At 55.6% G+C, this 15138-nt stretch overlaps 2 protein-coding genes across 8 annotated transcripts; both read right to left on the minus strand.

Moving 5' to 3' along the window:
* Positions 1-199: 199 nt before the first annotated feature.
* RHOC (ras homolog family member C) lies at positions 200-6359 on the minus strand. Of its 3 annotated transcripts, none has more exons than XM_009215502.1 (5): positions 6051-6359; positions 2717-2879; positions 2072-2192; positions 1634-1764; positions 200-791 (listed from the first exon to the last, which is right to left on the minus strand). In XM_009215502.1, the coding sequence occupies exons 2-5, from the start codon at positions 2870-2872 to the stop codon at positions 618-620; spliced, it is 582 nt and encodes a 193-aa protein (XP_009213766.1). In that variant the 5' UTR covers positions 2873-2879; positions 6051-6359; the 3' UTR covers positions 200-617. The 3 variants fall into 3 exon arrangements, with proteins under 3 accessions (XP_009213766.1, XP_009213783.1, XP_009213771.1); XM_009215519.1 differs by lacking the exon at positions 6051-6359 and adding an exon at positions 4138-5458; XM_009215507.1 differs by lacking the exon at positions 6051-6359 and adding an exon at positions 4091-4201.
* A 2909-nt stretch (positions 6360-9268) lies between these two features.
* Positions 9269-15101, minus strand: PPM1J (protein phosphatase, Mg2+/Mn2+ dependent 1J). 5 transcript variants are annotated; one of them, XM_021922260.1, is made up of 11 exons: positions 14595-15101; positions 13102-13216; positions 12515-12625; positions 12338-12397; positions 11930-12042; positions 11555-11639; positions 10867-10985; positions 10609-10672; positions 10345-10452; positions 9739-9890; positions 9269-9589 (listed from the first exon to the last, which is right to left on the minus strand). In XM_021922260.1, the coding sequence occupies exons 1-11, from the start codon at positions 14918-14920 to the stop codon at positions 9442-9444; spliced, it is 1401 nt and encodes a 466-aa protein (XP_021777952.1). In that variant the 5' UTR covers positions 14921-15101; the 3' UTR covers positions 9269-9441. The 5 variants fall into 5 exon arrangements, with proteins under 5 accessions (XP_021777952.1, XP_021777949.1, XP_009213836.2 ...); XM_021922257.1 differs by having other exon boundaries at positions 11930-12045; XM_009215572.4 differs by adding an exon at positions 13796-14388 and having other exon boundaries at positions 11930-12045; positions 12338-12625; positions 14595-14690.
* Between the last annotated feature and the right edge of the window lie 37 nt (positions 15102-15138).

Raw genomic sequence — 15138 nt, forward strand, 5'->3', positions numbered from 1 at the left:
GCCCCCTGCTACAGACCACTCCCTTCACCCGCCTCCTTGGCCCAGAGCCAGGCATGACCTCATCCTTTGCTCTAAGACTCCACCCTGCCGGCCGCTGGCCTGCCTTGTAGACAGGGGGCCAGGCTGGCAAGCAACTTGGACATGAAAAGAGATGGGACACTAAGCACCCAGAGGGAAAGACCAGAAGCTGCCACACACGTTGGAGCCTGTAGCCTTTATTCATGCCCCCCTGACCAAATGCAGTGAGAGACAAGGCCCCTGCCAAAAACAACTCCAGGGGCCTGGGACTCTGGGTCCCCTACTGCAGATACTTTCCTGTGAGCCAGAAGTGTATAAAGTGCTGGTGTGTGACCATCCTTTGGGAAAGGTCAAAGGGGCAAGAGCCCCAGGGGCCCTGAGGAAGGGCAGGGCATAGGCCTGGTTCCCAGAGCACTGGGAGGGAGGGCCTGCACCACCCCACCACCTCAGGGCTAGGAAACCTCAATGCAGTCCTGGGCAGGAGGGAACTGAAAAGGGGAGCCTTCAGCATGGAGCCCTAAGGAGGCTGGGGTTGTAGGGGGATAATTTCTGTACCCCTGTTGAAGGGAGGGGGCATGTTTGGAAAGGCCTTGGGGATCTCAGATAATGGGACAGCCCCTCCGGCGCTTGTTCTTGCGGACCTGGAGGCCAGCCCGAGTGGCCATCTCAAACACCTCCCGCACTCCCTCCTTGGTCTTGGCTGAGCACTCAAGGTAGCCAAAGGCGCTGATCCGGTTCGCCATGTCCCGGCCTTCCTCAGACCGAACGGGCTCCTGAGAAGACAGAAGATGAGGGGTCAAAGGAAGCTGGTGACTACATGAACCTCTCCTGCCTCACCCATAAGTGTAGCAGCTGGAACAAATGCCTCCTCCTCCAGTCCTGACCCAAAAAAAGCGCCCAGGCCCCAGCTACCCTGGGCAGCTTCTGGGCCAGGGATCCAAAAATCCCTCCGGTCCCTCCCTCCATTCCCATTCAGCCCCACCTCCTCCCACACACAGCCCCCAGTTCTCTTGCCTGAATGAGCGCCTCCCACCTCCTGACTGCTCTGCCTCCATCCTCACTCTTCCAGTCAGAATTATTTTTCTAACACACAGACCTAACATCTCCCCACTTTGAAACTTTGCCTTAATTATCTGCATTTCTTACCCTGACAGCTTTCTCTAATAAACTCTAGTGCTCTGGCTAGAGAGCCACTTAGGTCCCTGAATAAGCCAGCACTCTCATCCCTTCTTCCAGCCATTTACACAATGCCTGCCCTCGTTCCCACATCCACATCACCCTACACCTCCCCCAGGGGCACTGTGATGGCACAGCCTGGGTACCCGAACATAAGCTGTCTCCCCGAGGGCAGATTTTCTTAATCATCTTAATAGTCCCAATTCTAAACAGAATGGACAATTAACTGGAATAAATAAAAATGCCAAGTGACTTTGGACAAGTCACTTCATTCTCTGATGCCTCATCAGACACAACCCTACGGGTCCTCCCTCACCAAGAGATATTACCATCTCCCCTAACACATGGCAGTAGCTGGAAAGAAGCTCCCTTTGCCCGTCTGCAACCCCTCAGAGGGTGCCTTCTTCCCCAGGGGCTCCAGCCTGGCAGCCGCACCCACCTGCTTCATCTTGGCCAGCTCTCTCCTGGTGTGCTCATCTTGCCTCAGGTCCTTCTTATTCCCCACCAGGATGATGGGCACGTTGGGGCAGAAGTGCTTCACCTCTGGGGTCCACTTCTCAGGAATGTTTTCTGTGCAGACATGCCCCAACAGGTGTCGGTGCCTCCACTTAAGCTAGAAAGCTCCCCTGGGGGGCCCTCATCTTCCCACAGCAGAATCTTAGAAGCCATTCAGCATGATGGTCCCTTTCACAGCTCAAAACCTCAAGAGCAGTATGCCTTCAGAGGGCCAGTTACCACAGTAAAGGAGACCAGCAGGGCCTGAGTGCTCCCCTGCATCCCCACCCCCCATCTCTGAAGATGACTGAAGACAGGCCAAGGCACGACACCTCTGGCTGATTCCGAGGGGTTCTCAGTCCCCTCCCTCCAATCTCCTCACCCAGGCTGTCGGGGCTGTCGATGGAGAAGCACATGAGGATGACGTCAGTGTCCGGGTAGGAGAGAGGCCGCAGTCGATCATAGTCTTCCTGCCCTGCTGTGTCCCACAGAGCCAGCTCCACCTGACACACAAGGCCAGTGAGTAGCTGGCCTGAGGGCCCCAACCCTGCCACCCAAAGGTCCTCTGAAACCACTGTTCTTTGGGCTCACTGAACTTCTTTTTCAAGTACCTGCTATGTGCTAGGCATTGTATTAATCACTGTCCCACAACATAAATTAGGTCAGTTTGTTAAAGAAAGCTAAGACACGTGTTTGACCCTTGAGTTGCCACTGTGAGCACCATTATTTTGGTTAATTCTCACGACAACCCTTTGAGGGAGGTCTTACCATCATCCCCATTTTGCAGGTGGGGGAGCTTAAACCCAGAGGCAAAGGGACTCGGCCCAGGTTACAGAGCCAGTCTGTGGAAGAACCAGAAAGTATATCCAGGTTTTTTAAGACTGCAGATATACTTCCTAACTTTTACTGGTTCCAGCAGGGAGAATGACACAAGGACAGGGGTAGGAGTGGGGAAGGACATACTAGGTCATTCAGTGACTGGGGGGCGGGGATCAGGGTCGGGTGGGAAGGGCATCTCTGCCTTCACCTGCTTGCCGTCCACCTCAATATCCGCAATATAGTTCTCAAAGACAGTAGGGACGTAGACCTCCGGAAACTGATCCTTGCTGAAGACGATGAGGAGGCAGGTCTTCCCACAGGCACCATCCCCAACGATCACCAGCTTCTTTCGGATTGCAGCCATGGTGGGGCTGCCAGGAAAGAGGTATTGAGGATTTGAGGAAAAGCCATTAAAGTCCAAAAACACTTCTCTAGGGCCCTCAAACCTTCCTGGAAACCGAGGCCTCTAGCAAAGGGACAGGGGGCTTGCTCAGGCATCTTCTGGCCAAACACCAATTGTGCAACAACAGAGCTCGAAATTCCTAATCTCTGGGTCAGGGACAGGTCTCCCTCGATGGGTTAGAATACAGTGGTGGGAGGTGGATGATGACCCCACTTGGGAGCTGGAAAACATGAGTTTCAATCTAATCCACTGGCCAACTTGGGGACTCCAGGTAGCTAAAGAGCTGCTCAGGGATGCGGGACGTCCAGGGAGCAAGCTTCTATCTACTTCACACATCAGGGTTTCAAGTCAGACTTCATTGGTTACCAGGATTTTGATGCATTTACAGTTTAATAATCTCTAAGGTCCAATCTAGAACAGATTGTCCCTCAGCACAGGTCATACCTGTCCAGTCACAAATGAGGAGTCCCTCTCTAGGACCAGAGGTAAAGGAAGAATAGTTAGAGTCCCTAGGTGCCAGGCACTCTGTCGGGCATTTTGGCAGGAATTATCTCCTTTGGTCCCCAGATGCCTGGGAGGTAGATGGTGTACTTTCCATTTTGACAAACTAGGAAACTAAGGCTCAATGAGGTTAAGACAGATTCAGAGCTGTGGCTTATAAGCGGCAGGGATAGCATCCATAGCAGGACTGTGTGACTCAAAGCCGTGCCTCTTCGACATGTCACCTCAGCAGTAGGAAGGAGAGCAGAAGCAGGGAAACCCAGAGGACAGGGGCAGCAGCCAGCCAGCTTCCCTGGTCCACCCCACCCGGTCCCCAAAGCCCCAAGTCATACAAAGGAGGCTCAGTCCCAGCAGTGCCCACAGCTCGAGTTTGGGCAGGCTGCCTTCCTCCCCCCTTCCTCCTGGGCCTGCCAGCAACACTGGGTCACTCAGCCCCTGGCAGGAGACAATGACCACACTGTAGGGAGCCACACATCCACCACAGCACAGTGACTGAGAAGAATCCACCAGGGAATCACCTCCACCCACTCTGGAACAGTCCCTTCCTCCCTCGGTCCAGCTCACCCACAGGCCCTGCCCACCCCTCCCTGTGACTCAGGGCAAGGAGTCAGCTTCCCGGGCTTCCAAGTGTCCCCCACCCCCAGCACACACGGCGAGCATCTGCACAGTTCATCACACCTTCGCAGCTTCCCTCACTTCCTCCTTCCCTGGGGAGGGGAACCGACCTCCAGCCGGCTGAAGTTCCCAGGCTGCAGGAAGAGAGGGCGGGCTCTGGAGCTGAGATGAAGTCAAGGCTGTTGGGAAGGGGGAGGGGGCTAGAGTCTGGGTTGGGAGGAGTCCCAAAAGAAGAGACAAATGAGGGCCAGTCCCAGCACCAACCAGGCAGGGAGCAGTTAAGAAAGCGACGGTAACCTGATCTCGGCTTCAAACCTAGCTTTTTCTCTCAGTCCCACATCCTGTCAAACTGGGCTGACTGAAGGCCTCTACTCCCCACACCCCACCACCACCTCACACTGCCCTTTAGGAAACGAATCCTCCAGCCCCAGGCCTGTTCCCTTCAACAGCAGATCCTAGGTGGCCCTTCCCTTGCCTCCACACACATTCACAAAACTGTCGGTTTTGTGGACACGAGTCAGAGAATTTACAGGAGTTCAAAGTACACAGCCACACTCTTCCCACCACAAAACGGACTCTCTCTGATTCCCCAGAAGACAAGCAAGAAGGCATTCACTCTGCCGGCAGATAGCCTCCAGAAATGGAAACCATCCTCCAAAAAGAGGGTTCCTCGGGAATTCTATCCAGGTGACTGACGCTAGGATTTCTTCCAACTCCTCCACCCACCCCATTAGTTCACCTTGCCCTGTTTTGTAAAGATGGGCTGGGGTAGCCCCAACCTGGGGTGGGCAGTGTTGATGGAGGGCAATCACTACTGGGGTGAAAGCCAGTCACTTAGGCATGAGTATGTCACTGCTGTCCCCCCAGCAGGGTAATTCAGATGGCACCAGAGTGGTAGGAGGCAGAGGACAGAAGCCCGGGGTTGAGGCATGCGTTAAGGGACCTGGAGCCTCCAGCTCAATTAGAAGACCTTCCCTCCAGGCTACGGTTGGGCTGGAACAGCAGGCAGCCCAGGCCAGGCCAGGACACTAGGGCCAAGGCCAAGATGGCATGGATAACTCCCTATGGGAGGCAGCCCCAGAGGGACTGTCCCACTGACCCCTTAAGAGGGGCAACTGAGCCCCACACAGGTCCTGGAATGGAGCCTGGAACTTCTGGGGCCTTCCCCAAGACAAGACAGTGTGGATACACCAGATCTCTCTCCAACCGCTCTCTTGAATTCCCAGATGATCCAGAGCGGCCGGTTGACTTTGCTGACCCACCCTACACCTAGGGAAGGAATCCATTCTGGAGATACCAGGAGATACCTCATTCTCAACTTTAAAACCAGAGTGAGGGTGGGACTCGGCCTCGGGATCCCAGCCCCAAACCCCAGGATACTCTTTGTTGGTTCGAGTATGAAGAAGGAGAAGGATTCTCATTCTCATTTTCTGTCTACACACACACACACACACACACACACACACACACACACACACACCACAGAGTTGGATCCTTCCCCATCTCCCTTATCCTCAACACAAGCGGGCTCCAGGAACCGTCTAGGGCGGCGTCCAGACCCTGCCGAACAGTGGCAGGTCCCAATGGTCACATCCCGCCCCTATTCCCGCCATGCCTCCCTCCTGGCCTGGAGGAATTGCCACCCCATCCCACTCTAGGTCCCCTGCGGCCGCCCGCCCTGGGGGCTGGAGCGTCTGAGTTGAGGCTCCCTCGCCCCTCACCCGGCGGGGCAGGTTCCAGGAAGCTGGAAGGAGAGGGGAAGGGGCTCCGACTCGGACCTCAGGAGGCGAGAGCCCCTGCCAGCAAGTCCGGGCCCCCTCGCTGCAGCCCCGGGAGGTGCCGACGCGGCCGACCCCCGCCCAGCCCGGATGCCGACTCCGCAGGGAGGGAACGGGGTCCAAGCCCAGGCCGAAGCCCCCTCCCTGCACGGGCCTCGATCTCCGGCCCAGAGAGGAAGGCAAAGTGCTCTCCCGGGGACGAGTTCCCAAGACGCCCCGCTGCCCGCAGCCCCGGCCCAGGGTACCTTCGGTTCCGCCGCCTCCAGCTGCGCGGCCGGTGCCTGAGGCTCAGACTGACCCCAGGGCCCCGCCCCGCCCTCCTCCAGCTCCGCGGCGGGGAGGGCGGGCCCGGCAGCGGGAGGGTCGGCTGGGGGCGGCCCTTGGCTCGGCCCGCCCCGGCCCCGCGCGGGGCGGCCGCCGCTTCCCTGGTCCGCAGGCCTGGGGCCGGGGGCGTCCACTCCGCCAGGTAGGGGAGGGCCACGGGGTTATTCCGGGACTGCGGAGGAGCCGGGCGAGCGGGGCCAGCACTACCTGGGTGAACTCACTCTGCCCAACCTTCCAGCCCCTAGGGGAGGACCGGCGTCGGGAAAGTTGAGAGTGCTCGGGGTGGGGTCAGGAAGGGCCGCTGCTGCCCTCCTGTGGCCAAGCAGCCACCCGCTCTTGCTGCACCTGGGACCTCTCCGGAGGCGGGACTGGGAAAGGGCAACCCCGGCACGTCCCAGGGCCCGGCGTGGGTGTATTGGTTGGGGGAGATGTCCACTCTCTTGTTCCTAGGATCGTACAGCCCAACGTCATCCCCCAAACTTGAAGACCTCTCAGAGCCGTTCAGACCCAGACCAGCGTTCCTCCTCACAATTCGCTTTCCTCCCTTGGCCTGGAATTTCCAGGAGTCCAATTCCTACCTACTCCTCAAAGGGTGCTCCTAGAAATGCTTCCGGATCCCAGCTGGGAATTCTGTTCCCACTTCTAGTTCTGACTTGGTGTATAGGATACTTACCTACACGCGTATCTCCTTTTCCTGTAAGGAAGCTGAGGATGTGGGAGTAGAATGAGGACGTCCACCAACATTTCATTGGCTTGTGCTTGGGACACTACACAGCTTAACCCTTTCAATATTCATCACAGATCTTTGGGGAAAATATACCCATCCCCTTTTGCCCATAGGGAAGCTGAGGCTCAGAGAAATCAAGTGGCTTACACAAATGTTTTTGACTTGTGACAGCAAGAATTCACACAGCCGGGCCTGTCTGGCTCCAAACTGGTGGTCTGGCCCTGCTACTTCCCAGGCTCCTCCAGCCTGTCCCTTCCCCCGTTGTCTAGCACAGTGAGTGGCACGTAATAGGTTGCCAACAAATATTTGATGAATGAATGAATGTTAGGAGTCATACAGACTTTATCTGAAGTGCAATCCAGACATTTGACAAATGTGAAAACTGAGGTCCGCAGCAGTTTGGCCCCAGGCCTCTTAACTGGCTCAGTAAACATTTCTTGAGGGTGAACTGAGAGCTATGTTTGGAAGATCCATTTCTGCTTTCAAACAACTTAAGAGTCTAAATGAGGAATGCAGACAATTTCAAGATGGCTAACATTTATTGAATCCATATTACATGGACCTGGGTCCACATACATTAACTACAAGAATCTCATGAGGTAGCTATCTTCATTTTACTGAGAAGCAAATTGAGGTTCAGAGAGGTTACAAAGCTAGTGCTGGGTCTGACACTAGAACCCAAACAACTGAACTCTAAAGCCCCTGTTCTTAATTGCTACTCCCTACTGACTCCTAATGTAGACAGTTATAATACAGGAGGTCATTGCTGTAGTGTGGGCCTGTGTGGCTGTGGGATACCCAGTCCTGAACAGCAGGTGAAGTTTTCAAGATAAGGTGATGTGTAGATTTTTTTAATTAAAAATTTTTAATTTTTTCTTTTTTTTTTTTTTTTGAGACGGAGTCTCGCTCTGTCGCCCAGGCTGGAGTGCAGTGGCCAGATCTCAGCTCACTGCAAGCTCCGCCTTCCGGGTTTACACCATTCTCCTGCCTCAGCCTCCCGAGTAGCTGGGACTACAGGTGCCCGCCACCTCGCCCGGCTAGTTTTTTGTATTTTTTAATAGAGACGGGGTTTCACCGTGTTAGCCAGGATGGTCTCGATCTCCTGACCTCGTGATCCGCCCGTCTCGGCCTCCCAAAGTGCTAGGATTAAAGGCTTGAGCCACCGCGCCCAGCCTTTTTTTCTTTTTGAGACAAGATCTCTGTTGTCCAAGTGTGCAGGGCAAAATCTCAGCTCACTGCAGCCTCAACTTTCTGGGCTCAAGTGATTCTCCCACTTCAGCTTCCCCAGTAGCTGGGACTAGAGGCGTGTACCACCACACCTAATTTTTGTATTTTTTGTACAGATGGGGTCTTGCTATATTGCCCAGGCTGGTGACAGGCCTTTTCTAATTATTTTGCTCATCTTTATTTTTGCTTCCCTTAGCTTACTTTGGGTTTAATTTGCTGTTCTTTTTCTAGCTTCTTAAGGTGGAAACAGATCACTGATTTGAGATCTTTATTCTTTTCTACTATAAGCAATACTCTTAATTTCCTTGGATGCTTAACTGCTTCCCACAGGCACTCACCACTACATTCAGCTATTTTTTTATTTTTCTGTAGAGATGGGGTCTCACTATTGCCCAGGGTGGTCTTAAACTCCTGGGCTTAAGCAGTCCTCTCACCTCTGCCTCCCAAAGTGTTGGGATTACAGGTGTGAATCACCATGCCCAGCAGTAGATGTTGGATAAGTTGGAGCTACTAAAAGCCCACAGTTATGCAAACCCCAGGAAGTTGGTGGTGGCGGTGAAAAATGAGGCTGGAGAAGGAAGCAGTGGCTGGATCATGAAGGTCCTTATATGCCATGCACAGGAGTTGAGTGTTGATTTTGTTCTAGGCGCAGTAAGGAGCCACTAAATGTAGGAGGCCAATATAGTAAAAGGTGGTGGTGACTGAAGGCAGAGAGAGGTGGAGACAAGTAGAGAAATATTTTTAAAGGTCTATAGTCAACAATACTTAGTGATCAATTACCTTGATGGGAAAGAAATGAAAGCAAAGGGTGACCAACTCCAGGATTTCTAACTGGAGCAGCAGAGCTGGTGCACATTGAGGGGATATACCAGGAGAAGGAACATGTTATGGAGGGCAGTGGTGAATTTAGTTTGAGGTATTTGAATTGAAGTGCCAGCGGGCTGTCCAGGAGATGACTGGAATGTGTGGATCTAAAGCTCAGGAAGGGTCTGGGCAGATGGGTGAAGCCACAGAAGTGGCCAGTGACACTCACAGCAAATGCGTGGAGTGGAAAGAGTGGCGGGCGGAATAAAGAACCTGGGGAATACCACATTTCTAGAACTGTTCTGGTGCTCTTTCCATCACCCCACAGAGCTTTCTTCTTATCTTTTCAGTTTCTAGTCAAAGCAAATAAAGACACACACCTTTATCCATCTGGTTTATTTGCCAATAGCTATAATTTTGGATATAGCGGGCATCCCTTCTTCAGTTAAGCTGCCACTAAAGAAGGGTCAGGGAGACAACTTCAGAATTTGGGCTGTGAGAAGAGTAAGTATGGAGAGGCTGGGATGGTGGTGGGAGGGATGATGTTCAGCCCCTCAGGAGTAACTGCCTGGCCCTCCCAGGGGGATGACGAAGACAGAGATGTCATCCCCGGAACCCAGCTTGTTGTTGGGGAGACGCCAGCCACGGTCCCGGGGGGTACCCCGGGCCCCCAGGACCAGAGCTTGGGCCAGAGCTGTATACCTGCCAGAAGCACACATGCACATTCATGTACCAACATGTATGTGGGAAGACAGATACACAGGCCCACATGTGGGGTCCCAAGCATTGCTTCCCTTTGACCCTTCCTTCACCAGTGCCATCCCCTTACCACCATGCCATGCAGCCCCTACCTGCTATGGTCATTGGGCTCATAGGCCGACAGCACCCTGTCCACAGTGGCAGCCACCTCATAGTCAGTAGTGACATCCCACAGGCCATCTGTTCCCAGGACTAGTACATCATCTGGGCAATGCTCATATTGCGTCAGGTCATATACTCGTACCTGGTGGGAGAAAAGGGCGGAGAGGATTGAGGTGTGGGGTTTGCTGGACAGGGAGCCTGGGGATAAAGGGACTGCAGATGAAAGTTGGCCTGAGGGCCGGGCGCGGTGGCTCACGCCTGTAATCCCAGCACTTTGGGAGGCTGAGGCGGGCGGATCACAAGGTCAGGAGATCGAGACCACAGTGAAACCCCGTCTCTACTAAAAATACAAAAAATTAGCCGGGCGTGGTGGCGGGCGCCTGTACTCCCAGCTACTCAGGAGGCTGAGGCAGGAGAATGGCGTGAACCCGGGAGGCGGAGCTTGCAGTGAGCCGAGATCGCGCCACTGCACTCCAGCCTGGGCGACAGCGCGAGACTCCGTCTCAAAAAAAACAAAAAACAAAAAAACAAAAAAAAAAGAAAGTTGGCCTGAGGCCCCCAGAGAAGGCAAGAGGTGGTTTAACCGTATGGCTCACCTCAGGGAAGCAGGAGAGAAAAGGCTTGATGGGCAGGGTGGAACTGCAGACCTTAAGATTGTGGTCTCCCAAGCCTCGGGTCACCCCAATGGTGGCCATCACCCGAGCCTGAAAGAAATGAGGAGGGAGTGCCACTCTAGTCCTCTGCCAGATTCTCTGAAACCAAAGATCCCTTCCACCCCTACCCTCAGGTAGAACCTCCACCTCCCTAGACAAGTTGTGACAGGTCCTCCTGCCCTCTCCCACCTCTACCATGGAGTTTACCTTTTTGCCCTCCCCACAGACCAGAGGAAACCTGAGATCCTCCAGCTCGATCTTTTTGTAGGCCCTGGGGAGGGGGGAGTAGAGGAGGCATCACCCAGGCATCAAAGTCCCTCTCCCCTAGGAGCTGCGCACCCTCACACAAACCCCTTAGAAAGGCCACATCCTCCCAACTCCCAGCCTCCAGCTTCCACCTTGCTGCGGGCGAGGGGCTGGTTGTGTTGCCATGGGAACGGGCCCCAGCTCTGAGGGAAGTGTTACCAGCCAGTCATGTTCTGGTCCCGGTACAACATCCTCTGCCCCAGCTCCTTGGGCAGAACTCTGCGGGGGAACTCAAGGTGGGTGAATTCACTGCCTAGCAGCTCTGGTTTCAGGAAGCCCTAGAGTTAGGGATGATCAGAACAGAGAGCCAGGGGGCATTATGCTCACACCACACGCTGGTATATAGATGACATTAACTACAGCAGACCCTTAAATAGAGTTTACCATGTGCCACACATTATTCTAATATTAGCAGTATTAACTCATTTACTCCTCACAATAGCCCTTGGGGCAGGAACTATTGATGCACAGAGGTTAAGGGAGGGAATTGCTGAGGTCACACAATTAGCAAAGCACTCAGACCAGGATGCATCCTGGGCTTCCAGCTCCACAGCCACCTACGTTTAGGCACTAAGCCGTACTGCCTTTCAGGGGCCTTTGCTGTTCCCTTCCCCCACCTCAGTCTCTACTTCCAGCCTCAGCTGGGGCCACAGTGGGAGCACTGCATCAACCCAGTACTGCAGCCTCCCACTGGCTCAGCCCCGCACTCCATAGTCCACACAGCAGCCTTCCCAGTAAGGTGCTTTCTGTGCCTGTGGTAGGGGTGTGAGAGTTCTCAGGTCCATGGGGTGCAGGGAGGCACAAGACCCGACAAAGAATGAGGGTAGGGAGTTTGGTTCCTACTTACAAGCAGCTGAAGACGCTGGCGCTCAGTCTCCGGGGTAAACTCTCGGGACATTGGAATGATTTCACCATTCCGGACAATGATGGCCCTGCCCAAAGAAAGAAAAGGAATTGGGACCTGGTTGTCTTCAGACCCATTCATGAAAAATTCCAGAAAGATCAGGCCCTCTCCATAATGACCTTTCAGATTCCTTACCCAGACCCCCATATCTGCCCCCAACCCCACCCAATGGCTATTTCAGGCCACTCCTTATGTCTGTCACCCCTCTTGACTCCCTCCAGTCTTGATTTTTAGCCCCTGCCACCTCACTCTCCTGTATTCCCCCATCCCAGAGAGTGTGGCCCTCTGTCGCCACTCTCAGAGCCCCCTCCCCCATACCTGCTATCGCCTGCATTGGCCACGTACACCTTGCCTAGCAGGTAGACCACAACCAGTGCACAGCAGCCCCCCTCCACTTGGTGGCCACGCCGCTCCCGGGCCATCTGCTCATCCTGCCACACAAGGAAGGGTCAGAGGTGGGTAGAAGGAGAGGTTCCAGGCACACAGTCACCCTCCCCCTACCCCCTCCACCTGTAGGAATCAACGGGCCCAGCCAGGCTATACTGGAAGACAGGAGGGAAGACTGGGGCATAACTGCCCCTTCTCCCTCCCCTCTGAACCAAGCTCTGCTCAGGCTCTCAAAGGTGTTGTGGGTTCTCAGCGTAACCCCCTTAGGCCACCTGGCTTCCACACAGAGTTGGCCAGAATGGTTGCCTAGCAGACCCTTGGCCCAGGTCACCCACTCACCATGAGCTGGAAGGCATTCTCAATGGCCCCCACTACCAGGCTCTCGTGGGTCACTTCCTTCTGTGAAGACCAGCAGGACTGAGGGCCAAGCAAGTGAGAGGGATCAGAGGAATCTGGGGTCCCCGGGGTGGTCGGGAGGCAGAGGGGTGGTGGCGAAGGGTCCTGAAGTATCTCTACCAGGTCCTTTAGCTGCTCTCGGATATGGCGATGCAGGAGCCGTGAGGCCATTTCAGCAGCTCCACCCCCTGCATGACCATCAAATAGGCCCCAGTAGTAGAAGCAGAGTCCCTGGTGGAGGAAAAGTTGGAGGTGAGTTGTGTTTGTTTGTGTTTTGTGTGTGTGTGTGTGAGATGCCAGGAGAAGAACAAGACTCTGGGCATCCATACAAACATCTGAGAAGTCAGTATTTGCTACTGAAGGCAAATTAGGTTTATTCACTTACTCACATAAGGCTTCCTATGTATCAAGAGAAAGCAAAGGCTCAAAAAGCCAAACTCAGAGGATAACAGATCCAAAACTCAGCACTGGCAATTAAATCATCCATAAAGATGTGAGCCTCTACATTTTAGGTGGGAAAGTAACATGCATGCTTACATGGTGGAATCTAACTGATGAATGCCAGGTAAAGGTTCTGTGCCAGAAGGTAGAAAGCCAGTGAGTTAGTCAGGTCTTCCACATGGCTCAGATTTAAAACCAGAGGCCTGAGTCCCTGGGGAGAGGTGTCACTGTGTCTCTGGAGTCTGGGAAAGGGGATCCGGGCTTACCTGGCCTCGGCTAAGCTCCCTAGGTGCCCCTGTAACACTCCTCCGACCTTCCACATACACCACTTCACAGCAAGCCTGGTCCTCATTGTGCCGACTCTTGCCAGCATTGATGACCCTGCCAGGCCAGAATGACCACATCAGGTTGCAAACCAGACCAGGTCCTGGAATAACCCCCACCTTAGACACACACCGTCTCCTGTGCCTGCTGGCCAAGCTGAGAAAGGTCACAGCCACCTGGGATCCAGGCCAGAGGGAGGAGGAGAAGGGAGGGCTGGCAAGGTGCAAGGAGTACTGTTTGGGTGGCCGGCCCTACCACCTCACAGAAAGGCCAGCAGGAGCTTCTGGCCAACCGCTATGTCCCCTGCCTGCCTCACTTCCCCCATCCCTGGCAAACAAGAAAAAAGAAAATGAAAGGCATTCCTAGTGGTGCTTCTGGGGGAGGGGCTAGATGGTAGCAGAAGTTTTATTTCCCTGCTAGCTACACCCTACATCTCACCCTCAACCACTATCAACTCTGCCAGTGCCTTGTCCCCAGCACCTCATCCTCATGGGCACACCCACCCTTATCCTAAAACCATCCAGCGAAAGTTTCTGCTGCCTTGACAATGAGGAAGTTCTCCAGCCCAGATCGGGAAAGAGGAATTGAAATAGAGTAGAAGTGGAAGCCCACCTGGACTGGGCAGAAACCACATACCCACAAGCTCCTCCGACACCGGAGGCTAAGGGAGGTGGTGGTGGGTCCATGGGCCATCAGCCACCTTCCTCAGCGAACTCAGCGCCCCCAGCTCCCTCGGTGCTCTGCGTTCCCGACAGATGCATTAAAAATACACACAGCCTGGGGGCAAGCCGGCCGGTCCGGCCAGGGGGTCCGCTTCTTTGCCAGGCTAGCACGAGTTGGCAGGCTGAGAGGCATCTAAATGGGACCCTCCTCTACCCCGGGCGTCCCCTCCCCGCTTCCCCAGTTCCCCGCCCCTGGGGAAGCTGACGGCCTGCTGGTGTCGCGGGCTATTTCTGGGCGTGGAGGGGGAGGGGAACTACGGTAAGAGGGACAGGGAACTGGGGCGCTGGAGCCGGGAAGCGGGTGAGCGAATCTTCCCAACCGCTATGTCCCCTAATAAAAAGAACCCCGCTCCTTCGTGAAACCCCTTCTCCCTTAGCCTTTAAGCTGCCGGGCCGCCACTGGGAACTGGCCAACTCATCCTTCGCAGGACCCTCCGCCCTCCGGGCTCCGGGGAAGAACAGGTCCTGAGGCAGCGTGAGCGAGGGCAGTCAATGAGCGGGAAGGACCTGAAGAAGGTGACATAGGCTGCGCCCGACTGGAAAGTGGGCTGGGAGGGGGTGCGGCACGAAGACCAGAGGATAGCAAAGGTCCTGGGAAAAGGGAGCTCCTGGCCTGGACGCGGCGTGGGGAACGCGTCCTAGCGCCGGGGATGCAGAGCTGGGGAGAGGGGTGGGAGTCCCATCCTGGTTTGGGTGCCCCAGGGGGCGCTCACTCGGCGTAGCCTGTGCTCCAGGGCAGGCGGCGGCCCGTGTCCGGGGGGCTTTGCACAGCCCGGCCCGCGTGGTCATCCGCGCGTCGCAGCCCCCCGGGGCTCAGCTGCAGAAAGGTCGGTCTGGAGAAGCTCGCTCGAGTCTCAACAGCCTTCGCGGGCGTCGCGCTCCCGCTCCCAGCCTTCGCAGGAGGGCTCCTGGGCGCTTCTGGAGCGGCAGCGGGCGGCGCCGAGGCGGCGTTGGGCAGGTCCGGGGATTTGGGGCGCGGAGGCGGAGCGCCCCCAGAGCTCACCAGGTGCGCCACGGCCGAGCGCACCCGGTTTAGCATGCTGCCTCCCTGCCCCGCCCTCGGCCGCGGCCCCGCCCCCGCCCAGGCCCCGCCCCCAGGACTCGGGGTGGGCGGTGCTCGCGCCAGCCGGCCCTTCCCGGCTACTGGCTCCCGGCCAGCTGGGCGGGTCCCGGGCGAAACTTGCCCTTGCTCTGGGCCACCCCAGGAACGGGCGCACGGACCCCCGGCCTCTGCCCCTCCCCATTTCGGCTTGGCCC

This window comes from Papio anubis, chromosome 1, assembly GCF_008728515.1.
Source record: "Papio anubis isolate 15944 chromosome 1, Panubis1.0, whole genome shotgun sequence".
NCBI lineage: Eukaryota > Metazoa > Chordata > Mammalia > Primates > Cercopithecidae > Papio > Papio anubis.

Coding starts and splice junctions, on each gene's coding strand:
- RHOC (XM_009215502.1), bottom strand. CDS start 2,872: ATGGCTGCAATCCGAAAGAAGCTGGTGATCGTTGGGGATGGTGCCTGT. Junction 2,193..2,716: donor TTGAGGTGGACGGCAAGCAG/GTGAAGGCAGAG, acceptor CTTGTGTGTCAG/GTGGAGCTGGCTCTGTGGGA. Junction 792..1,633: donor AGCTGGCCAAGATGAAGCAG/GTGGGTGCGGCT, acceptor CTGTCTTCTCAG/GAGCCCGTTCGGTCTGAGGA.
- PPM1J (XM_009215562.3), bottom strand. CDS start 14,920: ATGCTAAACCGGGTGCGCTCGGCCGTGGCGCACCTGGTGAGCTCTGGG. Junction 12,626..13,101: donor GGGAGCTTAGCCGAGGCCAG/GTAAGCCCGGAT, acceptor TTCCTCCACCAG/GGACTCTGCTTCTACTACTG. Junction 10,453..10,608: donor TCTGTGGGGAGGGCAAAAAG/GTAAACTCCATG, acceptor CATTTCTTTCAG/GCTCGGGTGATGGCCACCAT.